At 48.5% G+C, this 27,500-nt stretch overlaps 1 protein-coding gene across 1 annotated transcript in view; it reads right to left on the reverse strand.

Moving 5' to 3' along the window:
• LOC143781256 (uncharacterized) overlaps positions 1-19,625 on the reverse strand; it is a 177,364-nt gene extending 157,739 nt beyond the window's left edge. The window contains exons 1-2 of the mRNA XM_077267750.1: positions 19,577-19,625; positions 11,807-11,847 (exon numbers count right to left, since the gene is read on the reverse strand). Of these exons, the coding sequence (XP_077123865.1) occupies positions 11,807-11,830 (24 nt within the window). The 5' untranslated portion in view covers positions 11,831-11,847; positions 19,577-19,625. The remainder of the gene's footprint in view (positions 1-11,806; positions 11,848-19,576) is intronic.
• Between the last annotated feature and the right edge of the window lie 7,875 nt (positions 19,626-27,500).

Here is a 27,500-nt window from a genome sequence, read left to right on the forward strand (position 1 = left end):
AGGCCTGATGTGCCCTTTGCTCAGACTCTCAGCGATGTAGTCTTTTAAGGCTTGCCTCTCAGGACCAGAGATGTTAAACATCCTTGCTTTCGGCAATTTGGCCCCTGGTTTTAACCTAATAGTGCAGTCATAGGGAAGATGTGGTGGCAATTCTGAACAACCCTTCTCAGAAAACACATCTGCGAAATCCAGCAGAGACTCAGGAATACTAGGAGTCACAGCGGACACACACGTGGCCAGGCAATTCTCCTAGCAGAATCTGCTCCACTGGATGATGTCCTGAGTTTTCCAGTCAATCACCGGGTTGTGTACAGCCAACCATGGAAAACCCAGAACCATTTGTGCAGGCAGATTACTGAGCACCTTACATGTAACTTGCTCCGAATGTAGGACCCCAATGTGGAGTTTAGCCTCAGCCACAAACTCAGTAATCTCCCCCTGAGGGAGAGGAGTGGCATTGATGGTGACCACCCGGATAGGATGAGGCAGTGTTTCGATCCTGAAACCGGCTGTGCGTGCAAACTCCTCATCAATAAGATTAGTGGCAGAACCACTATCCACAAAAACAGTGATTGGCAGCTCTCTGCCAGCGACAATAACTTTGGCAGGGAGCATGCATTGAGAAACCACAATGGAGGATATGCATAAGTTCAGACTGGTCTCCTCCACACCCTCTGAGCTTAGTAGTTTTCCGCCGTTGCGCTTTTCTTAGATAGCAGAGGACAAGTATTAACATAATGACCAGTTTTACCACAGCAAAAACAGGCTCTCTGCTTCCTGAGCAAAGGGGCACGATGCTTCACATGTGACACCCCTGCGATTTGCATAGGCTCCGTGGGCTCACCTGCAGCAACCTCACGTGTACCTACGCTCTCTCCCATAGGCGGTGTCTCATGCTCCCCCTGACGCAGACGGCGATCAATGCAGATAACAAGACTCATAGCGGATTCTAGAGAAGCAGGAGTCTCGTACATCAGAAGGGCTTTTTTAACCCTTCCTGAAACCCCATGAATAAGCTGACTCCACAGCGCGGGATCATTCCACTGTGTATCTACCACCCAGCGGCGAAATTCAGAACAGTAATCCTCCGCCATACGCTCCCCCTGGCGGATAGCGCAAATTTTAGATTCTGCTAGACCCATTCTGTCAGGATCCTTATAAATGAGTCCAAGAGCAGAAAAAAAACTCTCCACTGAGTTATATGCAGCAGAATCAGATGGTAAAGAAAACGCCCATGCTTGAGGATCCCCGTTCAGTAATGACAACACCAGGCCCACACTCTGAGCCTCATTACCTGAGGAGATCGGGCGCATACGGAAATATAAGTTACAAGATTCACGAAAAGTAACAAATTTACTGCTTTCCCCAGCAAACCTTTCAGGTAAAGGAAACTTTGGCTCAGCAACTCTGCCTGCAGATTCAGCTTGCACATTAGATACTACTAGACCCTGTTGCTGAACTGCCCCCTTCAGCTCAGTGACCTGCAGGGACAGCGCCTCCAACTGGTGGGTTATGGAAGTCATGGGATCCATGGAATACAAAAAATATGGCCGATTATAATGTCACGGGGGTACTGGGTAGACTACAGCTGATTACCCGGGCCCCTGCAATATCCCTCAAACTAGGGAAACCCTGTCTGTCCCTCTCCCAGAGTTTACACTGAAGGTGTGCATGTCTGGGCCGCCAGGCCTGACCCTGAGTCCTGTTTCAGTACTAAGCTGAAACCTCAACCCGCCACCCAGTGATAAGACCTCTCACCAACCCCTACAGAAAGCACAGACAGGGAAAACTAAAAAACGCACCACGCCGCAGGCACACAGGAAAACACTATAATGTGCACAGGGCAAAACAAATACAAATATAGGAAGGAGAAATAAGACGAAGAATACACCACCAGATACGATATTTCCTCTCCTAGACCACCACTCCAGACCGAGATCACCAGGCACAAGACACAAGCTATAATCGGCGACGCCCAAATCCCAGCAAAACTACTTAAAGGCAATGGGAGTGACTAAGCCTCCAACCCGAGTACCAGCCAGATTAACCCCCGACAATCTGGATCAATCTAGCCGGCGCCACTGAGCATATAGTGGACAAATGAGGAATTACCGCTGTCTGTCGGACGCCCTAGTGTGAACAGCGTACAACATGACAAAAGCCCTAAGGATGGCTTGTTTCACCTGCATGGAGAGCTCCTTTGACCGCATTTTTACTTCACAGCAAAACCTTCCAAATGCAGCACCACACCTCAAATCAACTCCGGGCCTTTTATCTGCTTAATTGAGAATGACATAACGATAACGAAGGGATTGCCCACACCTGTCCATGAAATAGCCTTGGAGTCAATTGTCCAATTACTTTTGGTCCCTTTAAAAACAGGGTGACACATGTTAAGGAGCTGAAACTCCTAAACCCTTCATCCAATTTTAATGTGGATACCCCCAAATGAAAGCTGAAAGTCTGAACTTCCAACTGCATCTGAATTGTTTTGTTTAAAATTCATTGTGGTAATGTCTATAACCAAAATTAGAAAAATGTTGTCTCTGTCCAAATATATATGGACTTAACTGTATGTATCTGGTGAATGACGACCGCGTGTTATCTGGTGAGTGACAACTGTGAGTTATCTAGTGAGTGACGGCCACGTGTTATCTGGTGAATGACGGCTGCGTGTTATCTGGTGAATGATGGCCGCGTGTTGTCTGGTGAATGACGACCGCGTGTTGTCTGGTGAGTGACGGACGCGTGTTATCTGGTGAGTGACGGCCACGTGTTATCTGGTGAATGACGGACGCGTGTTATCTGGTGAATGACGGCTGCGTGTTATCTGGTGAGTGACGGACGCGTGTTATCAGATGAATGACGGCTGCGTGTTATCTGGTGAATGACGGCCACGTGTTATCTGGTGAGTGACGGACGCGTGTTATCTGGTGAATGACGGCTGCGTGTTATCTGGTGAATGACAACCGTGTGTTGTCTGGTGAGTGACAGCTGTGTGTTATCTGGTGAGTGACAAACGCGTGTTATCTGGTTAGTGATGGCTGAGTGTTATCTGGTGATTGACGGCCGTGTGTTATCTGGTGATTGACGGCCGTGTGTTGTCTGGTGAGTGACGGACGCGTGTTATCTGGTGAGTGACAGCTGCGTGTTATCTGGTGAATGACGACCGCGTGTTGTCTGGTGAATGACGACCGCGTGTTGTCTGGTGAGTGACGGCCACGTGTTATCTGGTGAATGACGGCTGCGTGTTATCTGGTGAATGACGGCTGCGTGTTATCTGGTGAGTGACGGCTGCGTGTTATCTGGTGAGTGACAGCTGTGTGTTATCTGGTGAGTGACAAACGCGTGTTATCTGGTTAGTGATGGCTGAGTGTTATCTGGTGATTGACGGCCGTGTGTTGTCTGGTGAGTGACGGACGCGTGTTATCTGGTGAGTGACAGCTGCGTGTTATCTGGTGAATGATGGCCGCGTGTTGTCTGGTGAATGACGACCGCGTGTTGTCTGGTGAGTGACGGACGCGTGTTATCTGGTGAGTGACGGCCGTGTGTTATCTGGTGAGTGACGGCCACGTGTTATCTGGTGAATGACGGCTGCGTGTTATCTGGTGAATGACGGCTGCGTGTTATCTGGTGAGTGACGGACGCGTGTTATCAGATGAATGACGGCTGCGTGTTATCTGGTGAATGACGGCCACGTGTTATCTGGTGAGTGACGGACGCGTGTTATCTGGTGAATGACGGCTGCGTGTTATCTGGTGAATGACAACCGTGTGTTGTCTGGTGAGTGACAGCTGTGTGTTATCTGGTGAGTGACAAACGCGTGTTATCTGGTTAGTGATGGCTGAGTGTTATCTGGTGATTGACGGCCGTGTGTTATCTGGTGAGTGACGGACGCGTGTTATCTGGTGAGTGACAGCTGCGTGTTATCTGGTGAATGACGACCGCGTGTTGTCTGGTGAATGACGACCGCGTGTTGTCTGGTGAGTGACGGCCACGTGTTATCTGGTGAATGACGGCTGCGTGTTATCTGGTGAATGACGGCTGCGTGTTATCTGGTGAGTGACGGACGCGTGTTATCAGATGAATGACGGCTGCGTGTTATCTGGTGAATGACGGCCACGTGTTATCTGGTGAGTGACGGACGCGTGTTATCTGGTGAATGACGGCTGCGTGTTATCTGGTGAATGACAACCGTGTGTTGTCTGGTGAGTGACAGCTGTGTGTTATCTGGTGAGTGACAGTTATCTGGTGAGTGACAAACGCGTGTTATCTGGTTAGTGATGACTGAGTGTTATCTGGTGATTGACGGCCGTGTGTTATCTGGTGAGTGACGACTGTGTGTTATCTGGTGAGTGACGGACGCGTGTTATCTGGTGAGTGACGACTGTGTGTTATCTGGTGAGTGACGGACGCGTGTTATCTGGTGAGTGACGACTGTGTGTTATCTGGTGAGTGACGGACGCGTGTTATCTGGTGAGTGACGGACGCGTGTTATCTGGTGAGTGACGGACGCGTGTTATCTGGTGAGTGACGGCTGCGTGTTATCTGGTGAGTGACGGCCGTGTGTTGTCTGGTGAGTGACGGACGCGTGTTATCTGGTGAGTGACGGACGCGTGTTATCTGGTGAGTGACGGCTGCGTGTTATCTGGTGAGTGACGGACGCGTGTTATCAGATGAATGATGGCTGCGTGTTATCTGGTGAATGACGGCTGCGTGTTATCAGATGAATGACGGCCACGTGTTATCTGGTGAGTGACGGACGCGTGTTATCTGGTGAATGACGGCTGCGTGTTATCTGGTGAATGACAACCGTGTGTTGTCTGGTGAGTGACAGCTGTGTGTTATCTGGTGAGTGACAAACGCGCGTTATCTGGTTAGTGATGGCTGAGTGTTATCTGGTGATTGACGGCCGTGTGTTATCTGGTGAGTGACGGACGCGTGTTATCTGGTGAGTGACGACTGTGTGTTATCTGGTGAATGACGGCTGTGTTATCTGGTGAGTGACGGCTGTGTTATCTGGTGAGTGACGGACGCGTGTTATCTGGTGAGTGACGACTGTGTGTTATCTGGTGAGTGACAGCTGTGTTATCTGGTGAATGACAACCGTGTGTTGTCTGGTGAGTGACGGACGCGTGTTATCTGGTGAGTGACGGCCACGTGTTATCTGGTGAGTGACGGACGCGTGTTATCAGATGAATGACGGCTGCGTGTTATCTGGTGAATGACGGCTGCGTGTTATCAGATGAATGACGGCCACGTGTTATCTGGTGAGTGACGGACGCGTGTTATCTGGTGAATGACGGCTGCGTGTTATCTGGTGAATGACAACCGTGTGTTGTCTGGTGAGTGACAGCTGTGTGTTATCTGGTGAGTGACAAACGCGTGTTATCTGGTTAGTGATGGCTGAGTGTTATCTGGTGATTGACGGCCGTGTGTTATCTGGTGAGTGACGGACGCGTGTTATCTGGTGAGTGACGACTGTGTGTTATCTGGTGAGTGACAGCTGTGTTATCTGGTGAATGACGGCTGCGTGTTATCTGGTGAATGACGGCTGCGTGTTATCTGGTGAATGACGACCGCATCTTGTCTGGTGAGTGACGGACGCGTGTTATCTGGTGAGTGACGGACGCGTGTTATCTGGTGAATGACGACCGCATCTTGTCTGGTGAGTGACGGACGCGTGTTATCTGGTGAGTGACGGCTGCGTGTTATCTGGTGAATGACGACCGCATCTTGTCTGGTGAGTGACGGACGCGTGTTATCTGGTGAGTGACGGACGCGTGTTATCTGGTGAATGACGACCGCATCTTGTCTGGTGAGTGACGGACGCGTGTTATCTGGTGAGTGACGGCTGCGTGTTATCTGGTGAATGACGACCGCATCTTGTCTGGTGAGTGACGGACGCGTGTTATCTGGTGAGTGACGGACGCGTGTTATCTGGTGAGTGACGGCTGCGTGTTATCTGGTGAATGACGACCGCATCTTGTCTGGTGAGTGACGGACGCGTGTTATCTGGTGAATGACGGCTGCGTGTTATCTGGTGAGTGACGGCTGCGTGTTATCTGGTGAGTGACAGCTGTGTGTTATCTGGTGAGTGACAAACGCGTGTTATCTGGTTAGTGATGGCTGAGTGTTATCTGGTGATTGACGGCCGTGTGTTGTCTGGTGAGTGACGGACGCGTGTTATCTGGTGAGTGACAGCTGCGTGTTATCTGGTGAATGATGGCCGCGTGTTGTCTGGTGAATGACGACCGCGTGTTGTCTGGTGAGTGACGGACGCGTGTTATCTGGTGAGTGACGGCCGTGTGTTATCTGGTGAGTGACGGCCACGTGTTATCTGGTGAATGACGGCTGCGTGTTATCTGGTGAATGACGGCTGCGTGTTATCTGGTGAGTGACGGACGCGTGTTATCAGATGAATGACGGCTGCGTGTTATCTGGTGAATGACGGCCACGTGTTATCTGGTGAGTGACGGACGCGTGTTATCTGGTGAATGACGGCTGCGTGTTATCTGGTGAATGACAACCGTGTGTTGTCTGGTGAGTGACAGCTGTGTGTTATCTGGTGAGTGACAGTTATCTGGTGAGTGACAAACGCGTGTTATCTGGTTAGTGATGGCTGAGTGTTATCTGGTGATTGACGGCCGTGTGTTATCTGGTGAGTGACGACTGTGTGTTATCTGGTGAGTGACGGACGCGTGTTATCTGGTGAGTGACGACTGTGTGTTATCTGGTGAGTGACGGACGCGTGTTATCTGGTGAGTGACGACTGTGTGTTATCTGGTGAGTGACGGACGCGTGTTATCTGGTGAGTGACGGACGCGTGTTATCTGGTGAGTGACGGACGCGTGTTATCTGGTGAGTGACGGCTGCGTGTTATCTGGTGAGTGACGGCCGTGTGTTGTCTGGTGAGTGACGGACGCGTGTTATCTGGTGAGTGACGGACGCGTGTTATCTGGTGAGTGACGGCTGCGTGTTATCTGGTGAGTGACGGACGCGTGTTATCAGATGAATGATGGCTGCGTGTTATCTGGTGAATGACGGCTGCGTGTTATCAGATGAATGACGGCCACGTGTTATCTGGTGAGTGACGGACGCGTGTTATCTGGTGAATGACGGCTGCGTGTTATCTGGTGAATGACAACCGTGTGTTGTCTGGTGAGTGACAGCTGTGTGTTATCTGGTGAGTGACAAACGCGCGTTATCTGGTTAGTGATGGCTGAGTGTTATCTGGTGATTGACGGCCGTGTGTTATCTGGTGAGTGACGGACGCGTGTTATCTGGTGAGTGACGACTGTGTGTTATCTGGTGAATGACGGCTGTGTTATCTGGTGAGTGACGGACGCGTGTTGTCTGGTGAGTGACGGACGCGTGTTATCTGGTGAGTGACGACTGTGTGTTATCTGGTGAGTGACGGCTGTGTTATCTGGTGAGTGACGGACGCGTGTTATCTGGTGAGTGACGACTGTGTGTTATCTGGTGAGTGACAGCTGTGTTATCTGGTGAATGACAACCGTGTGTTGTCTGGTGAGTGACGGACGCGTGTTATCTGGTGAGTGACGGCCACGTGTTATCTGGTGAGTGACGGACGCGTGTTATCAGATGAATGACGGCTGCGTGTTATCTGGTGAATGACGGCTGCGTGTTATCAGATGAATGACGGCCACGTGTTATCTGGTGAGTGACGGACGCGTGTTATCTGGTGAATGACGGCTGCGTGTTATCTGGTGAATGACAACCGTGTGTTGTCTGGTGAGTGACAGCTGTGTGTTATCTGGTGAGTGACAAACGCGTGTTATCTGGTTAGTGATGGCTGAGTGTTATCTGGTGATTGACGGCCGTGTGTTATCTGGTGAGTGACGGACGCGTGTTATCTGGTGAGTGACGACTGTGTGTTATCTGGTGAGTGACAGCTGTGTTATCTGGTGAATGACGGCTGCGTGTTATCTGGTGAATGACGGCTGCGTGTTATCTGGTGAATGACGACCGCATCTTGTCTGGTGAGTGACGGACGCGTGTTATCTGGTGAGTGACGGACGCGTGTTATCTGGTGAATGACGACCGCATCTTGTCTGGTGAGTGACGGACGCGTGTTATCTGGTGAGTGACGGCTGCGTGTTATCTGGTGAATGACGACCGCATCTTGTCTGGTGAGTGACGGACGCGTGTTATCTGGTGAGTGACGGACGCGTGTTATCTGGTGAATGACGACCGCATCTTGTCTGGTGAGTGACGGACGCGTGTTATCTGGTGAGTGACGGCTGCGTGTTATCTGGTGAATGACGACCGCATCTTGTCTGGTGAGTGACGGACGCGTGTTATCTGGTGAGTGACGGACGCGTGTTATCTGGTGAGTGACGGCTGCGTGTTATCTGGTGAATGACGACCGCATCTTGTCTGGTGAGTGACGGACGCGTGTTATCTGGTGAATGACGGCTGCGTGTTATCTGGTGAATGACGGCTGCGTGTTATCTGGTGAGTGACGGCCACGTGTTATCTGGTGAGTGACGGACGCGTGTTATCAGATGAATGACGGCTGCGTGTTATCTGGTGAATGACGGCTGCGTGTTATCAGATGAATGACGGCCACGTGTTATCTGGTGAGTGACGGACGCGTGTTATCTGGTGAATGACGGCTGCGTGTTATCTGGTGAATGACAACCGTGTGTTGTCTGGTGAGTGACAGCTGTGTGTTATCTGGTGAGTGACAAACGCGTGTTATCTGGTTAGTGATGGCTGAGTGTTATCTGGTGATTGACGGCCGTGTGTTATCTGGTGAGTGACGGACGCGTGTTATCTGGTGAGTGACGACTGTGTGTTATCTGGTGAGTGACAGCTGTGTTATCTGGTGAATGACGGCTGCGTGTTATCTGGTGAATGACGGCTGCGTGTTATCTGGTGAATGACGACCGCATCTTGTCTGGTGAGTGACGGACGCGTGTTATCTGGTGAGTGACGGACGCGTGTTATCTGGTGAATGACGACCGCATCTTGTCTGGTGAGTGACGGACGCGTGTTATCTGGTGAGTGACGGCTGCGTGTTATCTGGTGAATGACGACCGCATCTTGTCTGGTGAGTGACGGACGCGTGTTATCTGGTGAGTGACGGACGCGTGTTATCTGGTGAATGACGACCGCATCTTGTCTGGTGAGTGACGGACGCGTGTTATCTGGTGAGTGACGGCTGCGTGTTATCTGGTGAATGACGACCGCATCTTGTCTGGTGAGTGACGGACGCGTGTTATCTGGTGAGTGACGGACGCGTGTTATCTGGTGAGTGACGGCTGCGTGTTATCTGGTGAATGACGACCGCATCTTGTCTGGTGAGTGACGGACGCGTGTTATCTGGTGAATGACGGCTGCGTGTTATCTGGTGAATGACGGCTGCGTGTTATCTGGTGAGTGACGGCCACGTGTTATCTGGTGAGTGACGGACGCGTGTTATCAGATGAATGACGGCTGCGTGTTATCTGGTGAATGACACTGTGTGTTGTCTGGTGAGTGACAGCTGTGTGTTATCTGGTGAGTGACAAACGCGTGTTATCTGGTTAGTGATGGCTGAGTGTTATCTGGTGATTGACGGCCGTGTGTTATCTGGTGAGTGACGGACGCGTGTTATCTGGTGAGTGACGACTGTGTGTTATCTTTTGAGTGACAGCTGTGTGTTATCTGGTGAATGGCGGCTGCGTGTTGTCTGGTGAGTGACGGACGCGTGTTATCAGATGAATGACGGCTGCGTGTTATCTGGTGAGTGACAACCGCGTGTTGTCTGGTGAGTGACAGCTGTGTGTTATCTGGTGAGTGACGGAAGCGTGTTATCTAGTTAGTGATGGCTGAGTGTTATCTGGTGAGTAACGGACGCGTATTATCTGGTGAGTGACGGCCACGTGTTATCAGATGAATGACGGCTGCGTGTTATCTGGTGAATGACAACCGCGTGTTGTCTGGTGAGTGACAGCTGTGTGTTATCTGGTGAATGACGGCCGTGTGTTATCTGGTGAGTGATGGCTGAGTGTTATCTGGTGAGTGACGGCCGTGTGTTATCTGGTGAGTGACGGCCGTGTGTTATCTGGTGAGTGACGGCCGCGTGTTATCTGGTGAGTGACGGCCGTGTGTTATCTGGTGAGTGACGACTGTGTGTTATCTGGTGAGTGACGACTGTGTTATCTGGTGAGTGACGGCCGTGTGTTATCTGGTGAGTGACGGCCGCGTGTTATCTGGTGAATGACGGCCGCGTGTTATCTGGTGAATGACGGCCACGTGTTATCTGGTGAGTGACGGCCGTGTGTTATCTGGTGAGTGACGACTGTGTGTTATCTGGTGAGTGACGACTGTGTTATCTGGTGAGTGACGGCCGTGTGTTATCTGGTGAGTGACGGCCGCGTGTTATCTGGTGAGTGACGACTGTGTTATCTGGTGAGTGACGACCGCGTGTTATCTGGTAAGTGACGACTGTGTTATCTGGTGAGTGACGACCGCGTGTTATCTGGTGAGTGACGACCGTGTGTTATCTGGTGAGTGACGACCGCGTGTTATCTGGTGAGTGACGACCGCGTGTTATCTGGTGAGTGACGACTGTGTGTTATCTGGTGAGTGACTACCGCGTGTTATCTGGTGAGTGACGACCGTGTGTTATCTGGTGAGTGACGACTGTGTGTTATCTGGTGAGTGACGACCGCGTGTTAGCTGGTGAGTGACGACCGTGTGTTATCTGGTGAGTGACGACCGCGTGTTATCTGGTGAGTGACGACTGTGTGTTATCTGGTGAGTGACGACTGTGTGTTATCTGGTGAGTGACGACTGTGGGTTATCTGGTGAGTGACGACTGTGTTATCTGGTGAGTGACGACTGTGTTATCTGGTGAGTGACGACTGTGTTATCTGGTGAGTGACGACTGTGGGTTATCTGGTGAGTGACGACTGTGTTATCTGGTGAGTGATGACTGTGGGTTATCTGGTGAGGGCCGTGTGTTATCTGGTGAGGGCCGTGTGTTATCTGGTGAGGGCCGTGTGTTATCTGGTGAGGGTCGTGTGTTATCTGGTGAGGGCCGTGTGTTATCTGGTGAGGGCCGTGTGTTATCTGGTGAGGGCCGCGTGTTATCTGGTGAGGGCCGTGTGTTATCTGGTGAGGGCCGTGTGTTATCTGGTGAGGGCCGTGTGTTATCTGGTGAGGGCCGTGTGTTATCTGGTGAGGGCCGTGTGTTATCTGGTGAGGGACGTGTGTTATCTGGTGAGGGACGTGTGTTATCTGGTGAGGGCCGTGTGTTATCTGGTGAGGGCCGTGTGTTATCTGGTGAGGGCCGTGTGTTATCTGGTGAGGGCCGTGTGTTATCTGGTGAGGGCCGTGTGTTATCTGGTGAGGGCCGTGTGTTATCTGGTGAGGGCCGTGTGTTATCTGGTGAGGGCCGTGTGTTATCTGGTGAGGGCCGTGTGTTATCTGGTGAGGGCCGTGTGTTATCTGGTGAGGGCTGTGTGTTATCTGGTGAGGGCCGTGTGTTATCTGGTGAGGGCCGTGTGTTATCTGGTGAGGGCCGTGTGTTATCTGGTGAGGGCCGTGTGTTATCTGGTGAGGGCCGTGTGTTATCTGGTGAGGGCCGTGTGTGAGCCACCAGGGTCTGTTCTGCTTAGTTCTCACCCAGACGATGGTCGGGATTTAGGTTTATAACTTTGCTCTGCTGTTGGGCAATTTGTGGAAAGCAATAAAAACTGAATGTGCTCAGGCCAAGCACCACATTGCCTGTGTGAATGCTGCCTTATGCCTACCGGAGCAAGTGAACCCCACCCCTCCGACCCCTCAGTCTCACCCCAGGTCCTGCAGGCGCCTCCATCTCCAGAAGAGCGGTCTCTAGCAAAAAAATAAAACAATCACAGGTCTGATTACAGGACATGGCGGTGGCTCACACATGCAGGGATGTCTCTCCTCTCTCAGACTCCTCTTATATGATTGTCTCTACACCACACGATCATATCGACCAACATTATCTCCCGTGCCACACTCTAATGTTCACTCTCTTAGGCTACGTTCACATTTGCGTTGTGCGCCGCAGCGTCGGCGCCGCAGCGCACAACGCAAACAAAAACGCAGCAAAACGCATGCACAACGCTGCGTTTTGCGCCGCATGCGTCGTTTTTTTCATTGAATTTGGACGCAGCAAAAATGCAACTTGCTGCGTCCTCTGCGCCCCGACGCGGGCGCCGCAGCGACGCATGCGGCGCAAAACGCAAGTGCGCCGCATGTCCATGCGCCCCCATGTTAAATATAGGGGCGCATGGCGCATGCGGCGCCGCTGCGGCGCCCGACGCTGCGGCGCTGGCCGCAAATGTGAACGTAGCCTTATGCCGTAGATATCTTCTGCCGTCTCTCACTCTCTTCTGCCGTCTCTCTCTCTTCTGCCGTCTCTCACTCTCTCTATTCTGCCGTCTCTCACTCTCTCTATTCTGCCGTCTCTCTCTCTTCTGCCGTCTCTCACTCTCTCTATAATGCCATCTCTCTCTCTTCTGCCATCTCTCACTCTCTATTCTGCCGTCTCTCTCTTCTGCCGTCTCTCACTCTCTATTCTGTCATCTCTCTCTTCTGCCGTCTCTTTCTTGTGCCATCTCTAAGTCTCTCTTTTGCTCGTCTCTCTCTCTTCTGCCGTCTCTCTCTTCTGCCATCTCTCTCTTCTGCCGTCTCTCACTCTCTCTTCTGTCGTCTCTCTCTCTTCTGCCGTCTCTCACTCTCTATTCTGCCATCCCTCACTCTCTATTCTATCGTCTCTCTCTTCTGCCGTCTCTCTTCTGCCATCTCTCTCTTCTGCCCGTCTCTCTCTTTCTTGTGCCGTCTCTAAGTCTCTCTTCTGCCGTCTCTCTCTTCTGCCTTCTCTCACTCTCTCTTCTGCCGTCTCTCTCTTGTCATCTCTCTTCTGCCGTCTCTCACTCTCTCTTCTGCCGTCTCTCTCACGATCTCTTCTGCCGTCCCTCACTCTCTCTCTCTTCTGCCGTCTCTAACTCACTATTCTGCCGTCTCTCTCTTCTGCGATCTCTCTCTCTTCTGCCATCTCTCTCTCTTCTGCCGTCTTTCTCTCTCTTCTGCCGTCTCTCTCTCTCTTCTGCCGTCTCTCTCTCTCTCTCTTCTGCCGTCTCTCTCTCTCTTCTGCCGTCTCTCTCTCTTCTGCCGTTTCTCGCACTCTCTTCTGCCATCTCTCTCTCTTCCACCGTCTCTCTCACTCTCTCTTCTGCCGTCTCTCTTCTTCCTTCTCTCTCACTCTCTCTTCCGCTGTCTCTCTCTTCTTCCTTCTCTCTCACTCTCTCTTCTGCCGTCTCTCACTCTCTCTTCTGCCGTCTCTCTCACTCTTTCTTCTGCCGTCTCTCACTCTCTCTTCTGCCGTCTCTCTCACTCTTTCTTCTGCCGTCTCTCACTCTCTTCTGCCGTCTCTCGCTTCTGCCGTCTCTCTCTCTCTTCTGCCGTCTGTCACTCTCTTCTGCCGTCTGTCACTCTCTCTTCTGCCGTCTCTCTCTTCTGCCGTCTCTCACTCTCTCTTCTGCCGTCTCACTCTCTTCTGCCGTCACTCTCTCTCTTCTTCCTTCTCTCTCACTCTCTTCGGCAGGCTCTCTCTTCTTCCTTCTCTCTCTCTCTTCTGCCTTCTCTCACGCTCTCTCTTCTGCCGTCTCTCACTCTCTCTTCTTCCTTCTCTCTCTCTCTTCTGCCGTCTCTCTCTCTTCTTCCTCCTCTTTCTTCCTTCTCTCTCTCTTCTTCTGCCGTCTCTCACTCTCTCTTCCTTCTCTCTCTTCTTCCTTCTCTCTCACTCTCTTCTGCCGTCTCTCTTCTTCCTTCTCTCTCTTCTGCCGTCTCTCTCTCACTCTTCTGCCGTCTCTCACTCTTCTGCCGTCTCTCTCTCTCTTCTGCCGTCTCTCTCTCACTCTTCTGCCGTCTCTCACTCTCACTCTCTTCTGCCGTCTCTCTCTTCTTCCTTCTCTCTCTCTTCTGCCGTCTCTCTCACTCTTCTGCCGTCTCTCACTCTCACCTGCCGTCTCTCTCTCTTCTTCCTTCTCTCTCTTCTTCCTTCTCTCTCTCTTCTGCCGTCTCTCACTCTCTTCTGCCGTCTCTCTCTCTTCTTCCTTCTCTCTCTCTCTCTCGCTCTTCTGCCGTCTCTCACTCACTCTTCTGCCGTCTCACTCTCTCTTCCTTCTCTCTCTTCTTCCTTCTCTCTCTTCTGCCGTCTCTCACTCTCTTCTGCCGTCTCTCTCTCTTCTTCCTTCTCTCTCTTCTGCCGTCTCTCTCACTCTTCTGCCGTCTCTCACTCTCACTCTCTTTTGCCGTCTCTCTCTTCTTCCTTCTCTCACTCTCTTCTGCCATCTCTCTCTCTTCTTCCTTCTCTCTCTCTCTTCTTCCTTCTCTCTCTCTCTCTTCTTCATTCTCTCTCTCCTGCCGTCTCTCTCTCACTCTCTTCTTCCTTCTCTCTTCTTCATTCTCTCTCCTGCCGTCTCTCTTCTGCCGTCTCTCTCTCTTCCTTCTCTCTCATCTTCATTCTCTCACTCTCTCTTCTGCCGTCTCTCTCTCTCTTCTGCCGTCTCTCTTTCTTCCTTCTCTCTCTCTTCCTTCTCTCTTCTGCCGTCTCTCTCTCTCTTCTTCATTCTCTCTCTCTCTCCTGCCGTCTCTCTCTCTTCTGCCGTCTCTCTCTCTTCTTCATTCTCTCTCTCTCTCTTCTGCCGTCTCTCTCTTCTTCCTTCTCTCTCTTCTTCATTCTCTCTCTCTCTTCTGCCGTCTCTCTCTCTCTTCTTCCTTCTCTCTCTCTCTTCTTCATTCTCTCTCTCTTCTGCTGTCTCTCTCTCTTCTTCCTTCTCTCTCTTCTGCCGTCTCTCTCACTCTCTTCTTCCTTCTCTCTCTCCTGCCGTCTCTCTCTTTTCTGCCGTCTCTCTCTCTCTCTTCTGCCGTCTCTCTCTCTTCTTCCTTCTCTCTCACTCTCTCTTCTTCATTCTCTCTCTTCTGCCATCTCTCTCTCTCTTCTTCCTTCTCTCTCTCTCCTGCCGTCTCTCTTCTGCCGTCTCTCTCTCACTCTCTCTTCTTCATTCTCTCTCTCTCCTGCCGTCTCTCTCTCTTCTTCATTCTCTCTCTCTCTCCTGCCATCTCTCTCTCTTCTGCCGTCTCTCTCTCTCTTCTTCCTTCTCTCTCATCTTCATTCTGTCACTCTCTCTTCTACCGTCTCTCTCTTCTTCCTTCTCTCTCTTCTGCCGTCTCTCTCACTCTCTCTTCTGCCGTCTCTCTTTTCTTCCTTCTCTCTCTCTTCCTTCTCTTTCCTGCCGTCTCTCTCTCTCTGCCGTCTCTCTCACTCTCTCTTCTTCCTTCTCTCTCTCTCTCCTGCCGTCTCTCTCTCTTCTGCCGTCTCTCTCTCTCTCTTCTTCCTTCTCTCTCATCTTCATTCTGTCACTCCCTCTCTATGCCGTCTCTCTCTCTCTGCCGTCTCTCTCTCTCTCCTGCCATCTCTCTCGCTTCTACCGTCTCTCTCTCACTCTCTCTTCTTCCTTCTCTCTCTCTCTCCTGCCGTCTCTCACTCTCTCTTCTTCCTTCTCTCTCTCTCACTCTCTTCCTTCTCTCTCTTCTTCCTTCTCTTTCATCTTCAATCTGTCACTCTCTCTTCTACCGTCTCTTTCTCTTCTTCCTTCTCTCTCTCTTCCTTCTCTCTCTTCTGCCGTCTCTCTCACTCTCTTCTGCCGTCTCTCTCACTCTCTCTTCTGCCGTCTCTCTTTTCTTCCTTCTCTCTCTCTCTTCCTTCTCTCTCCTGCCGTCTCTCTCTCTCTCTGTCTCTCTCTCACTCTCTCTTCTTCCTTCTCTCTCTCTCTTCTGCCGTCTCTCTCTCTCTCCTTCCTTCTCTCTCATCTTCATTCTGTCACTCCCTCTCTCTGCCGTCTCTCTCTCTCTCTCCTGCCGTCTCTCTCGCTTCTACCGTCTCTCTCACTCTCTCTTCTTCCTTCTCTCTCTCTCTCCTGCCGTCTCTCTCACTCTCTCTTCTTCCTTCTCTCTCTCTTCTTCCTTCTCTCTCTCTCTCCTGCCGTCTCTCTCTCTCCTGCCGTCTCTCTCTCCTGCCGTCTCTCTCTCGCTTCTACCGTCTCTCTCACTCTCTCTTCTTCCTTCTCTCTCTCTCTTCTGCCATCTCTTTCTCTCTTCTTCCTTCTCTCTCACTCTCTCTTCTTCATTCTCTCTCTCTTCTGCCGTCTCTCTCACTCTCTCTTCTTCCTTCTCTCTCTCTCCTGCCGTCTCTCTCTCTTCTGCCGTCTCTCTCACTCTCTCTTCTTCATTCTCTCTCTCTCTCTTCTGCCGTCTCTCTCTCTTCTTCCTTCTCTCTCTTCTTCATTCTCTCTCTCCTGCCGTCTCTCTCTTCTTCCTTCTCTCTCACTCTCTCTTCTTCATTCTCTCTCTCTTCTGCGGTCTCTCTCTCTCTTCTGCCGTCTCTCTCTTCTTCCTTCTCTCTCTTCTGCTGTCTCTCTCTTCTTCCTTCTCTCTCTCTCCTGCCGTCTCTCTCTCTTCTGCCGTCTCTCTCTCACTCTCTCTTCTTCATTCTCTCTCTCTCTTCTGCCGTCTCTCTCTCTTCTTCCTTCTCTCTCTCTCTCTTCTTCATTCTCTCTTCTGCTGTCTCTCTCTCTCTTCTGCCGTCTTTCTCTTCTTCCTTGTCTCTCTTCTACCGTCTCTCTCTCTTCTTCCTTCTCTCTCTCTCCTGCCGTCTCTCTCTCTTCTGCCGTCTCTCTCTCACTCTCTCTTCTTCATTCTCTCTCTCCTGCCGTCTCTCTCTCTTCTTCATTCTCTCTCTCTCTTCTGCCGTCTATCTCTCTCTTCATCCTTCTCTCTCATCTTCATTCTGTCACTCTCTCTTCTTCCTTCTCTCTCTCTTCCTTCTCTCTCTTCTGCCATCTCTCTCACTCTCTCTTCTGCCGTCTCTCTCACTCTCTCTTCTGCCGTGTCTTTTCTTCCTTCTCTCTCTCTGCCGTCTCTCTCTCACTCTCTCTTCTTCCTTCTCTCTCCTGCCGTCTCTCTCTTCTACCGTCTCTCTCTCTCTTCTTCCTTCTCTCTCATCTTCATTCTGTCACTCCCTCTCTCTGCCGTCTCTCTCTCTCTCCTGCCGTCTCTCTCTCACTCTCTCTTCTTCCTTCTCTCTCTCTTCTGCCGTCTCTCTCTCTTCTTCCTTCTCTCTCACTCTCTCTTCTTCATTCTCTCTCTCTTCTGCCGTCTCTCTCTTCTGCCGTCTCTCTTCTTCCTTCTCTCTCTTCTGCCGTCTCTCTCGCTTCTGCCGTCTCTCTCTCACTCTCTCTTCTTCATTCTCTCTCTTCTGCCGTCTCTCTCTTCTTCCTTCTCTCTCTTCTTCATTTTCTCTCTCTCTCTCTTCTGCCGTCTCTCTCTCTCTTCTTCCTTCTCTCTCTCTCTCTTCTTCATTTTCTCTCTCTTCTGCCGTCTCTCTCTCTTCTGCCGTCTCTCTCTTCTTCCTTCTCTCTCTTCTGCCGTCTCTCTCACTCTCTTCTTCCTTCTCTCTCTCTCCTGCCGTCTCTCTCTCTTCTGCCGTCTCTCTCTCACTCTCTCTTCTTCATTCTCTCTCTCTCTCTTCTGCCGTCTCTCTCTTCTTCCTTCTCTCTCTTCTTCATTTTCTCTCTCTCTCTTCTGCCGTCTCTCTCTCTCTTCTTCCTTCTCTCTCACTCTCTCTTCTTCATTCTCTCTCTCTTCTGCCGTCTCTCTCTTCTTCCTTCTCTCTCTTCTGCCGTCTCTCTCACTCTCTTCTGCCGTCTCTCTCACTCTCTCTTCTGCCGTCTCTCTCTCTCTCTTCTGCCGTGTCTCTTTTCTTCCTTCTCTCTCTCTCTTCCTTCTCTCTCCTGCCGTCTCTCTCTCTCTGCCGTCTCTCTCTCACTCTCTCTTCTACCGTCTCTCTCTCTTCTTCCTTCTCTCTCATCTTCATTCTGTCACTCCCTCTCTCTACCGTCTCTCTCTCTCTCTTCTTCCTTTTCTCTCTCTCTGCCGTCTCTCTCTCTCTCCTGCCGTCTCTCTCTCTCCTCCCGTCTCTCTCGCTTCTACCGTCTCTCTCTCTCTCTCTTCTTCCTTCTCTCTCTCCTGCCGTCTCTCTCACTCTCTCTTCTTCCTTCTCTCTCTCTCTCCTGCCGTCTCTCTCACTCTCTCTTCTTCCATCTCTCTCTCTCTCTGTCCTGCCGTCTCTCTCTCTCGCTTCTACCGTCTCTCTCTCACTCTCTCTTCTTCCTTTTCTCTCTCTCCTGCCGTCTCTCTTCTACCGTCTCTCTCTCACTCTCTCTTCTTCCTTCTCTCTCTCTCCTGCCGTCTCTCTCTCTTCTACCGTCTCTCTCTCACTCTCTATTCTTCCTTCTCTCTCTCCTGCCGTCTCTCTCACTCTCTCTTCTTCCTTCTCCCTCTCTCTCCTGCCGTCTCTCTCACTCTCTCTTCTTCCTTCTCTCTCTCCTGCCGTCTCTCTCACTCTCTCTTCTTCCTTCTCCCTCTCTCTCCTGCCGTCTCTCTCACTCTCTCTTCTTCCTTCTCTCTCTCCTGCCGTCTCTCTCACTCTCTCTTCTTCCTTCTCCCTCTCTCACTCTCTCTTCTTCCTTCTCCCTCTCTCCTGCCGTCTCTCTCACTCTCTCTTCTTCCATCTCTCTCTCTCACTCCTGCCGTCTCTCTCGCTTCTACCGTCTCTCTCACTCTCTCTTCTTCCTTCTCTCTCACTCCTGCCGTCTCTCTCTCTTCTACCGTCTCTCTCTCACTCTCTCTTCTTCCTTCTCTCTCTCCTGCCGTCTCTCTCTCTTCTACCGTCTCTCTCTCACTCTCTCTTCTTCCTTCTCTCTCATCTTCATTCTGTCACTCCCTCTCTATGCCGTCTCTCTCTCTGCCGTCTCTCTCTCTCCTGCCGTCTCTCTCTCTTCTACCGTCTCTCTCTCACTCTCTCTTCTTCCTTCTCTCTCTCTCCTGCCGTCTCTCTCTCTCTCTTCTACCGTCTCTCTCTCACTCTCTCTTCTTCCTTCTCTCTCTCTCCTGCCGTCTCTCTCTCTCTCTTCTACCGTCTCTCTCTCACTCTCTCTTCTTCCTTCTCTCTCACTCCTGCCGTCTCTCTCTCTTCTACCGTCTCTCTCTCACTCTCTCTTCTTCCTTCTCTCTCACTCCTGCCGTCTCTCTCTCTTCTACCGTCTCTCTCTCTCTCTCTCTTCTTCCTTCTCTCTCTCTCCTGCCGTCTCTCTCTCTTCTACCGTCTCTCTCTCACTCTCTCTTCTTCCTTCTCTCTCTCTCTGTCCTGCCGTCTCTCTCTCTCGCTTCTACCGTCTCTCTCACTCTCTCTTCTTCCTTCTCTCTCACTCCTGCCGTCTCTCTCTCTTCTACCGTCTCTCTCTCTCACTCTCTCTTCTTCCTTCTCTCTCTCTCCTGCCGTCTCTCTCTCTTCTACCGTCTCTCTCTCACTCTCTCTTCTTCCTTCTCTCTCTCTCTGTCCTGCCGTCTCTCTCTCTCGCTTCTACCGTCTCTCTCACTCTCTCTTCTTCCTTCTCTCTCTCTCCTGCCGTCTCTCTCTCTCTCTCTTCTACCGTCTCTCTCTCACTCTCTCTTCTTCCTTCTCTCTCACTCTCTTGCAGGCTGGTTCTATCTTCCTCGTCGGAAGGAACTGTCACTTTTCTGCGCAGCTGAGACGATCTGCTCGCTGATTGGATAGGAGGTTTGTCTATCACAGCGTGCAGTGCACTGATTGGTGGCTGCTCCTATACACCCACCCACTCACTAATACAATAGGTGAAGTAACGTGTTGCTCCGCCCCCGCCTCCAGTTTCAGTGTTTACCTCGATGTCAGCCAGTAAGAAAGGATAATTCTAATTTCTGTTCTTTGATTGGACATTAGATGTTTGAGGGACAGATTAAAGCTCCACCCATCAGTACCGCGCACACAAGCGCGCAAGCGCTGTTTGTTACTTCGTTTGGTCGCGCAAATCTAACGTCACGTCCAGGGGTGTATATGTACAGCGAGCTCACCGCGCCCTCTGCTGGCGGGTATGCAGAATGCAGGATCAAGGAATGTCACTTTGTGGGGAGCGGTTACTATACAGGGGCGGTTAGTATAAGGGGCGGTCAGTATACGGGGGGCTGTCAGTATAAGGGGCAGTTAGTATAATGGGCAGTTAGTATACGGGGGCAGTTAGTATAATGGGCAGTTAGTATAATGGGCAGTTAGTATAATGGGCAGTTAGTATAATGGGCAGTTAGTATACGGGGGCAGTTAGTATAATGGGCAGTTAGTATAAGGGGCAGTTAGTATAATGGGCAGTTAGTATAATGGGCAGTTAGTATAATGGGCAGTTAGTATACGGGGGCAGTTAGTATAATGGGCAGTTAGTATAATGGGCAGTTAGTATAATGGGCAGTTAGTATAATGGGCAGTTAGTATAAGGGGCAGTTAGTATAATGGGCAGTTAGTATAATGGGCAGTTAGTATAATGGGCAGTTAGTATAATGGGCAGTTAGTATACGGGGGCAGTTAGTATAATGGGCAGTTAGTATAAGGGGCAGTTAGTATAATGGGCAGTTAGTATAATGGGCAGTTAGTATAATGGGCAGTTAGTATACGGGGGCAGTTAGTATAATGGGCAGTTAGTATAATGGGCAGTTAGTATAATGGGCAGTTAGTATAATGGGCAGTTAGTATAAGGGGCAGTCAGTATAATGGGCAGTTAGTATAAGGGGCGGTTAGTATAAGGGGCAGTTAGTATACGGGGGCAGTTAGTATAATGGGCAGTTAGTATAATGGGCAGTTAGTATAAGGGGCAGTTAGTATACGGGGGCAGTTAGTATAATGGGCAGTTAGTATAAGGGGCAGTTAGTATAATGGGCAGTTAGTATAATGGGCAGTTAGTATAATGGGCAGTTAGTATAAGGGGCAGTTAGTATAAGGGGCAGTTAGTATAATGGGCAGTTAGTATAAGGGGCAGTTAGTATAATGAGCTGTCAGTATAAGGGGCAGTTAGTATAATGGGCAGTTAGTATACGGGGGCAGTTAGTATAAGGGGCAGTTAGTATAATGGGCAGTTAGTATAATGGGCAGTTAGTATAAGGGGCAGTTAGTATAATGGGCAGTTAGTATAATGGGCAGTTAGTATAAGGGGCAGTTAGTATAATGGGCAGTTAGTATAATGGGCAGTTAGTATAATGGGCAGTTAGTATAAGGGGCAGTTAGTATAATGGGCAGTTAGTATACGGGGGCAGTTAGTATAAGGGGCAGTTAGTATAATGAGCTGTCAGTATAAGGGGCAGTTAGTATAATGGGCAGTTAGTATACGGGGGCAGTTAGTATACGGGGGCAGTTAGTATAATGGGCAGTTAGTATAAGGGGCAGTTAGTATAAGGGGCTGTCAGTATAATGGGCAGTTAGTATAATGAGCAGTTAGTATAATGGGCAGTTAGTATAATGGGCAGTTAGTATAAGGGGCAGTTAGTATAATGGGCAGTTAGTATAATGGGCAGTTAGTATAAGGGGCAGTTAGTATAAGGGGCAGTTAGTATAATGGGCAGTTAGTATAAGGGGCAGTTAGTATAATGAGCTGTCAGTATAAGGGGCAGTTAGTATAATGGGCAGTTAGTATACGGGGGCAGTTAGTATAATGGGCAGTTAGTATAATGGGCAGTTAGTATAAGGGGCAGTTAGTATAATGGGCAGTTAGTATAATGGGCAGTTAGTATAAGGGGCAGTTAGTATAATGGGCAGTTAGTATAATGGGCAGTTAGTATAAGGGGCAGTTAGTATAATGGGCAGTTAGTATAATGGGCAGTTAGTATAAGGGGCAGTTAGTATAATGGGCAGTTAGTATAATGGGCAGTTAGTATACGGGGGCAGTTAGTATAATGGGCAGTTAGTATAATGGGCAGTTAGTATAATGGGCAGTTAGTATAATGGGCAGTTAGTATAAGGGGCAGTCAGTATAATGGGCAGTTAGTATAAGGGGCGGTTAGTATAATGGGCAGTTAGTATAAGGGGCAGTCAGTATAATGGGCAGTTAGTATAAGGGGCGGTTAGTATAAGGGGCAGTTAGTATACGGGGGCAGTTAGTATAATGGGCAGTTAGTATAATGGGCAGTTAGTATAAGGGGCAGTTAGTATAATGGGCAGTTAGTATAATGGGCAGTTAGTATAATGGGCAGTTAGTATAAGGGGCAGTTAGTATAATGGGCAGTTAGTATAATGGGCAGTTAGTATAAGGGGCAGTTAGTATAATGGGCAGTTAGTATAATGGGCAGTTAGTATAAGGGGCAGTTAGTATAATGGGCAGTTAGTATAATGGGCAGTTAGTATAAGGGGCAGTTAGTATAATGGGCAGTTAGTATAATGGGCAGTTAGTATAATGGGCAGTTAGTATAATGGGCAGTTAGTATAATGGGCAGTTAGTATAAGGGGCAGTTAGTATAATGGGCAGTTAGTATAATGGGCAGTTAGTATAATGGGCAGTTAGTATAATGGGCAGTTAGTATAAGGGGCAGTTAGTATAATGGGCAGTTAGTATAAGGGGCAGTTAGTATACGGGGGCAGTTAGTATAATGGGCAGTTAGTATACGGGGGCAGTTAGTATAATGGGCAGTTAGTATAATGGGCAGTTAGTATAATGGGCGGTTAGTATAATGGGCGGTTAGTATAATGGGCAGTTAGTATAATGGACAGTTAGTATACGGGGGCAGTTAGTATAATGGGCAGTTAGTATAATGGGCAGTTAGTATAAGGGGCAGTTAGTATAATGGGCAGTTAGTATAATGGGCAGTTAGTATAATGGGCAGTTAGTATAAGGGGCAGTTAGTATAATGGGCAGTTAGTATAATGGGCAGTTAGTATACGGGGGCAGTTAGTATAATGGGCAGTTAGTATAATGGGCAGTTAGTATAATGGGCAGTTAGTATAATGGGCGGTTAGTATAATGGGCAGTTAGTATAATGGGCAGTTAGTATACGGGGGCAGTTAGTATAATGGGCAGTTAGTATAATGGGCAGTTAGTATAAGGGGCAGTTAGTATAATGGGCAGTTAGTATAATGGGCAGTTAGTATAATGGGCAGTTAGTATAAGGGGCAGTTAGTATAATGGGCAGTTAGTATAATGGGCAGTTAGTATAAGGGGCAGTTAGTATAATGGGCAGTTAGTATAATGGGCAGTTAGTATACGGGGGCAGTTAGTATACGGGGGCAGTTAGTATAATGGGCAGTTAGTATAATGGGCAGTTAGTATAATGGGCAGTTAGTATAATGGGCAGTTAGTATACGGGGGCAGTTAGTATAATGGGCAGTTAGTATAATGGGCAGTTAGTATAAGGGGCAGTTAGTATAATGGGCAGTTAGTATAATGGGCAGTTAGTATAAGGGGCAGTTAGTATACGGGGGCAGTTAGTATAATGGGCAGTTAGTATAATGGGCGGTTAGTATAAGGGGCAGTTAGTATAATGGGCAGTTAGTATACGGGGGCAGTTAGTATACGGGGGCAGTTAGTATAATGGGCAGTTAGTATAATGGGCAGTTAGTATAATGGGCAGTTAGTATACGGGGGCAGTTAGTATAATGGGCAGTTAGTATAATGGGCAGTTAGTATAAGGGGCAGTTAGTATAATGGGCAGTTAGTATAATGGGCAGTTAGTATAATGGGCAGTTAGTATAAGGGGCAGTTAGTATAATGGGCAGTTAGTATAAGGGGCAGTTAGTATAATGGGCAGTTAGTATAATGGGCAGTTAGTATAAGGGGCAGTTAGTATAATGAGCTGTCAATATAAGGGGCGGTTAGTATAATGGGCAGTTAGTATAATGGGCAGTTAGTATACGGGGGCAGTTAGTATAATGGGCAGTTAGTATAAGGGGCAGTTAGTATAATGAGCTGTCAGTATAAGGGGCAGTTAGTATAAGGGGCAGTTAGTATAATGGGCAGTTAGTATAATGGGCAGTTAGTATAAGGGGCAGTTAGTATAAGGGGCAGTTAGTATAATGGGCAGTTAGTATACGGGGGCAGTTAGTATAATGGGCAGTTAGTATAATGGGCAGTTAGTATAAGGGGCAGTTAGTATAATGGGCAGTTAGTATAAGGGGCAGTTAGTATAATGGGCAGTTAGTATAATGGGCAGTTAGTATACGGGGGCAGTTAGTATACGGGGGCAGTTAGTACAAGGGGCAGTTAGTATAATGGGCAGTTAGTATAATGGGCAGTTAGTATAATGGGCAGTTAGTATAATGGGCAGTTAGTATACGGGGGCAGTTAGTATAATGGGCAGTTAGTATAATGGGCAGTTAGTATAATGGGCAGTTAGTATAAGGGGCAGTTAGTATAATGGGCAGTTAGTATAATGGGCAGTTAGTATAAGGGGCAGTTAGTATAATGGGCAGTTAGTATAATGGGCAGTTAGTATAATGGGCAGTTAGTATACGGGGGCAGTTAGTATAAGGGGCAGTTAGTATAATGGGCAGTTAGTATAATGGGCAGTTAGTATAATGGGCAGTTAGTATAATGGGCAGTTAGTATAATGGGCAGTTAGTATAATGGGCAGTTAGTATAATGGGCAGTTAGTATAAGGGGCAGTTAGTATAAGGGGCAGTTAGTATAATGGGCAGTTAGTATAATGGGCAGTTAGTATAATGGGCAGTTAGTATACGGGGGCAGTTAGTATAATGGGCAGTTAGTATAAGGGGCAGTTAGTATAATGGGCAGTTAGTATAATGGGCAGTTAGTATAATGGGCAGTTAGTATACGGGGGCAGTTAGTATAATGGGCAGTTAGTATAATGGGCAGTTAGTATAATGGGCAGTTAGTATAATGGGCAGTTAGTATAAGGGGCAGTCAGTATAATGGGCAGTTAGTATAAGGGGCGGTTAGTATAAGGGGCAGTTAGTATACGGGGGCAGTTAGTATAATGGGCAGTTAGTATAATGGGCAGTTAGTATAATGGGCAGTTAGTATAAGGGGCAGTTAGTATAATGGGCAGTTAGTATAATGGGCAGTTAGTATAATGGGCAGTTAGTATACGGGGGCAGTTAGTATAATGGGCAGTTAGTATAAGGGGCAGTTAGTATAATGGGCAGTTAGTATAATGGGCAGTTAGTATAAGGGGCAGTTAGTATAATGGGCAGTTAGTATAATGGGCAGTTAGTATAAGGGGCAGTTAGTATAATGGGCAGTTAGTATAATGGGCAGTTAGTATAAGGGGCAGTTAGTATAAGGGGCAGTTAGTATAATGGGCAGTTAGTATAAGGGGCAGTTAGTATAATGAGCTGTCAGTATAAGGGGCAGTTAGTATAATGGGCAGTTAGTATACGGGGGCAGTTAGTATAAGGGGCAGTTAGTATAATGGGCAGTTAGTATAATGGGCAGTTAGTATAAGGGGCAGTTAGTATAATGGGCAGTTAGTATAATGGGCAGTTAGTATAAGGGGCAGTTAGTATAATGGGCAGTTAGTATAATGGGCAGTTAGTATAATGGGCAGTTAGTATAAGGGGCAGTTAGTATAATGGGCAGTTAGTATAATGAGCAGTTAGTATAATGGGCAGTTAGTATACGGGGGCAGTTAGTATAAGGGGCAGTTAGTATAATGAGCTGTCAGTATAAGGGGCAGTTAGTATAATGGGCAGTTAGTATACGGGGGCAGTTAGTATAAGGGGCAGTTAGTATAATGGGCAGTTAGTATAATGGGCAGTTAGTATAATGGGCAGTTAGTATAATGGGCAGTTAGTATAATGGGCAGTTAGTATAAGGGGCAGTCAGTATAATGGGCAGTCAGTATAAGGGGCGGTTAGTATAAGGGGCAGTTAGTATAATGGGCAGTTAGTATAATGGGCAGTTAGTATAATGGGCAGTTAGTATAAGGGGCAGTTAGTATAAGGGGCAGTTAGTATAATGGGCAGTTAGTATAATGGGCAGTTAGTATAAGGGGCAGTTAGTATAAGGGGCAGTTAGTATAATGGGCAGTTAGTATAAGGGGCTGTCAGTATAATGGGCAGTTAGTATAATGAGCAGTTAGTATAATGGGCAGTTAGTATAATGGGCAGTTAGTATAAGGGGCAGTTAGTATAATGGGCAGTTAGTATAATGGGCAGTTAGTATAAGGGGCAGTTAGTATAAGGGGCAGTTAGTATAATGGGCAGTTAGTATAAGGGGCAGTTAGTATAATGAGCTGTCAGTATAAGGGGCAGTTAGTATAATGGGCAGTTAGTATACGGGGGCAGTTAGTATAAGGGGCAGTTAGTATAATGGGCAGTTAGTATAATGGGCAGTTAGTATAAGGGGCAGTTAGTATAATGGGCAGTTAGTATAATGGGCAGTTAGTATAAGGGGCAGTTAGTATAATGGGCAGTTAGTATAATGGGCAGTTAGTATAAGGGGCAGTTAGTATAATGGGCAGTTAGTATAATGGGCAGTTAGTATAAGGGGCAGTTAGTATAATGGGCAGTTAGTATAATGGGCAGTTAGTATAATGGGCAGTTAGTATAATGGGCAGTTAGTATAAGGGGCAGTTAGTATAATGGGCAGTTAGTATAATGGGCAGTTAGTATAATGGGCAGTTAGTATAATGGGCAGTTAGTATAAGGGGCAGTTAGTATAATGGGCAGTTAGTATAAGGGGCAGTTAGTATAATGGGCAGTTAGTATAAGGGGCAGTTAGTATACGGGGGCAGTTAGTATAATGGGCAGTTAGTATACGGGGGCAGTTAGTATAATGGGCAGTTAGTATAATGGGCAGTTAGTATAATGGGCAGTTAGTATAAGGGGCAGTTAGTATAATGGGCAGTTAGTATAATGGGCAGTTAGTATAAGGGGCAGTTAGTATAATGGGCAGTTAGTATAATGGGCAGTTAGTATAATGGGCAGTTAGTATAATGGGCAGTTAGTATAAGGGGCAGTTAGTATAATGGGCAGTTAGTATAATGGGCAGTTAGTATAAGGGGCAGTTAGTATAATGGGCAGTTAGTATAATGGGCAGTTAGTATAAGGGGCAGTTAGTATAATGGGCAGTTAGTATAATGGGCAGTTAGTATAAGGGGCAGTTAGTATAATGGGCAGTTAGTATAATGGGCAGTTAGTATAATGGGCAGTTAGTATAAGGGGCAGTTAGTATAATGGGCAGTTAGTATAAGGGGCAGTTAGTATAATGGGCAGTTAGTATAATGGGCAGTTAGTATAATGGGCAGTTAGTATAATGGGCAGTTAGTATAAGGGGCAGTTAGTATAATGGGCAGTTAGTATAAGGGGCAGTTAGTATACGGGGGCAGTTAGTATAATGGGCAGTTAGTATACGGGGGCAGTTAGTATAATGGGCAGTTAGTATAATGGGCAGTTAGTATAATGGGCGGTTAGTATAATGGGCGGTTAGTATAATGGGCAGTTAGTATAATGGACAGTTAGTATACGGGGGCAGTTAGTATAATGGGCAGTTAGTATAATGGGCAGTTAGTATAAGGGGCAGTTAGTATAATGGGCAGTTAGTATAATGGGCAGTTAGTATAATGGGCAGTTAGTATAAGGGGCAGTTAGTATAATGGGCAGTTAG

This window comes from Ranitomeya variabilis, chromosome 6, assembly GCF_051348905.1.
Source record: "Ranitomeya variabilis isolate aRanVar5 chromosome 6, aRanVar5.hap1, whole genome shotgun sequence".
NCBI lineage: Eukaryota > Metazoa > Chordata > Amphibia > Anura > Dendrobatidae > Ranitomeya > Ranitomeya variabilis.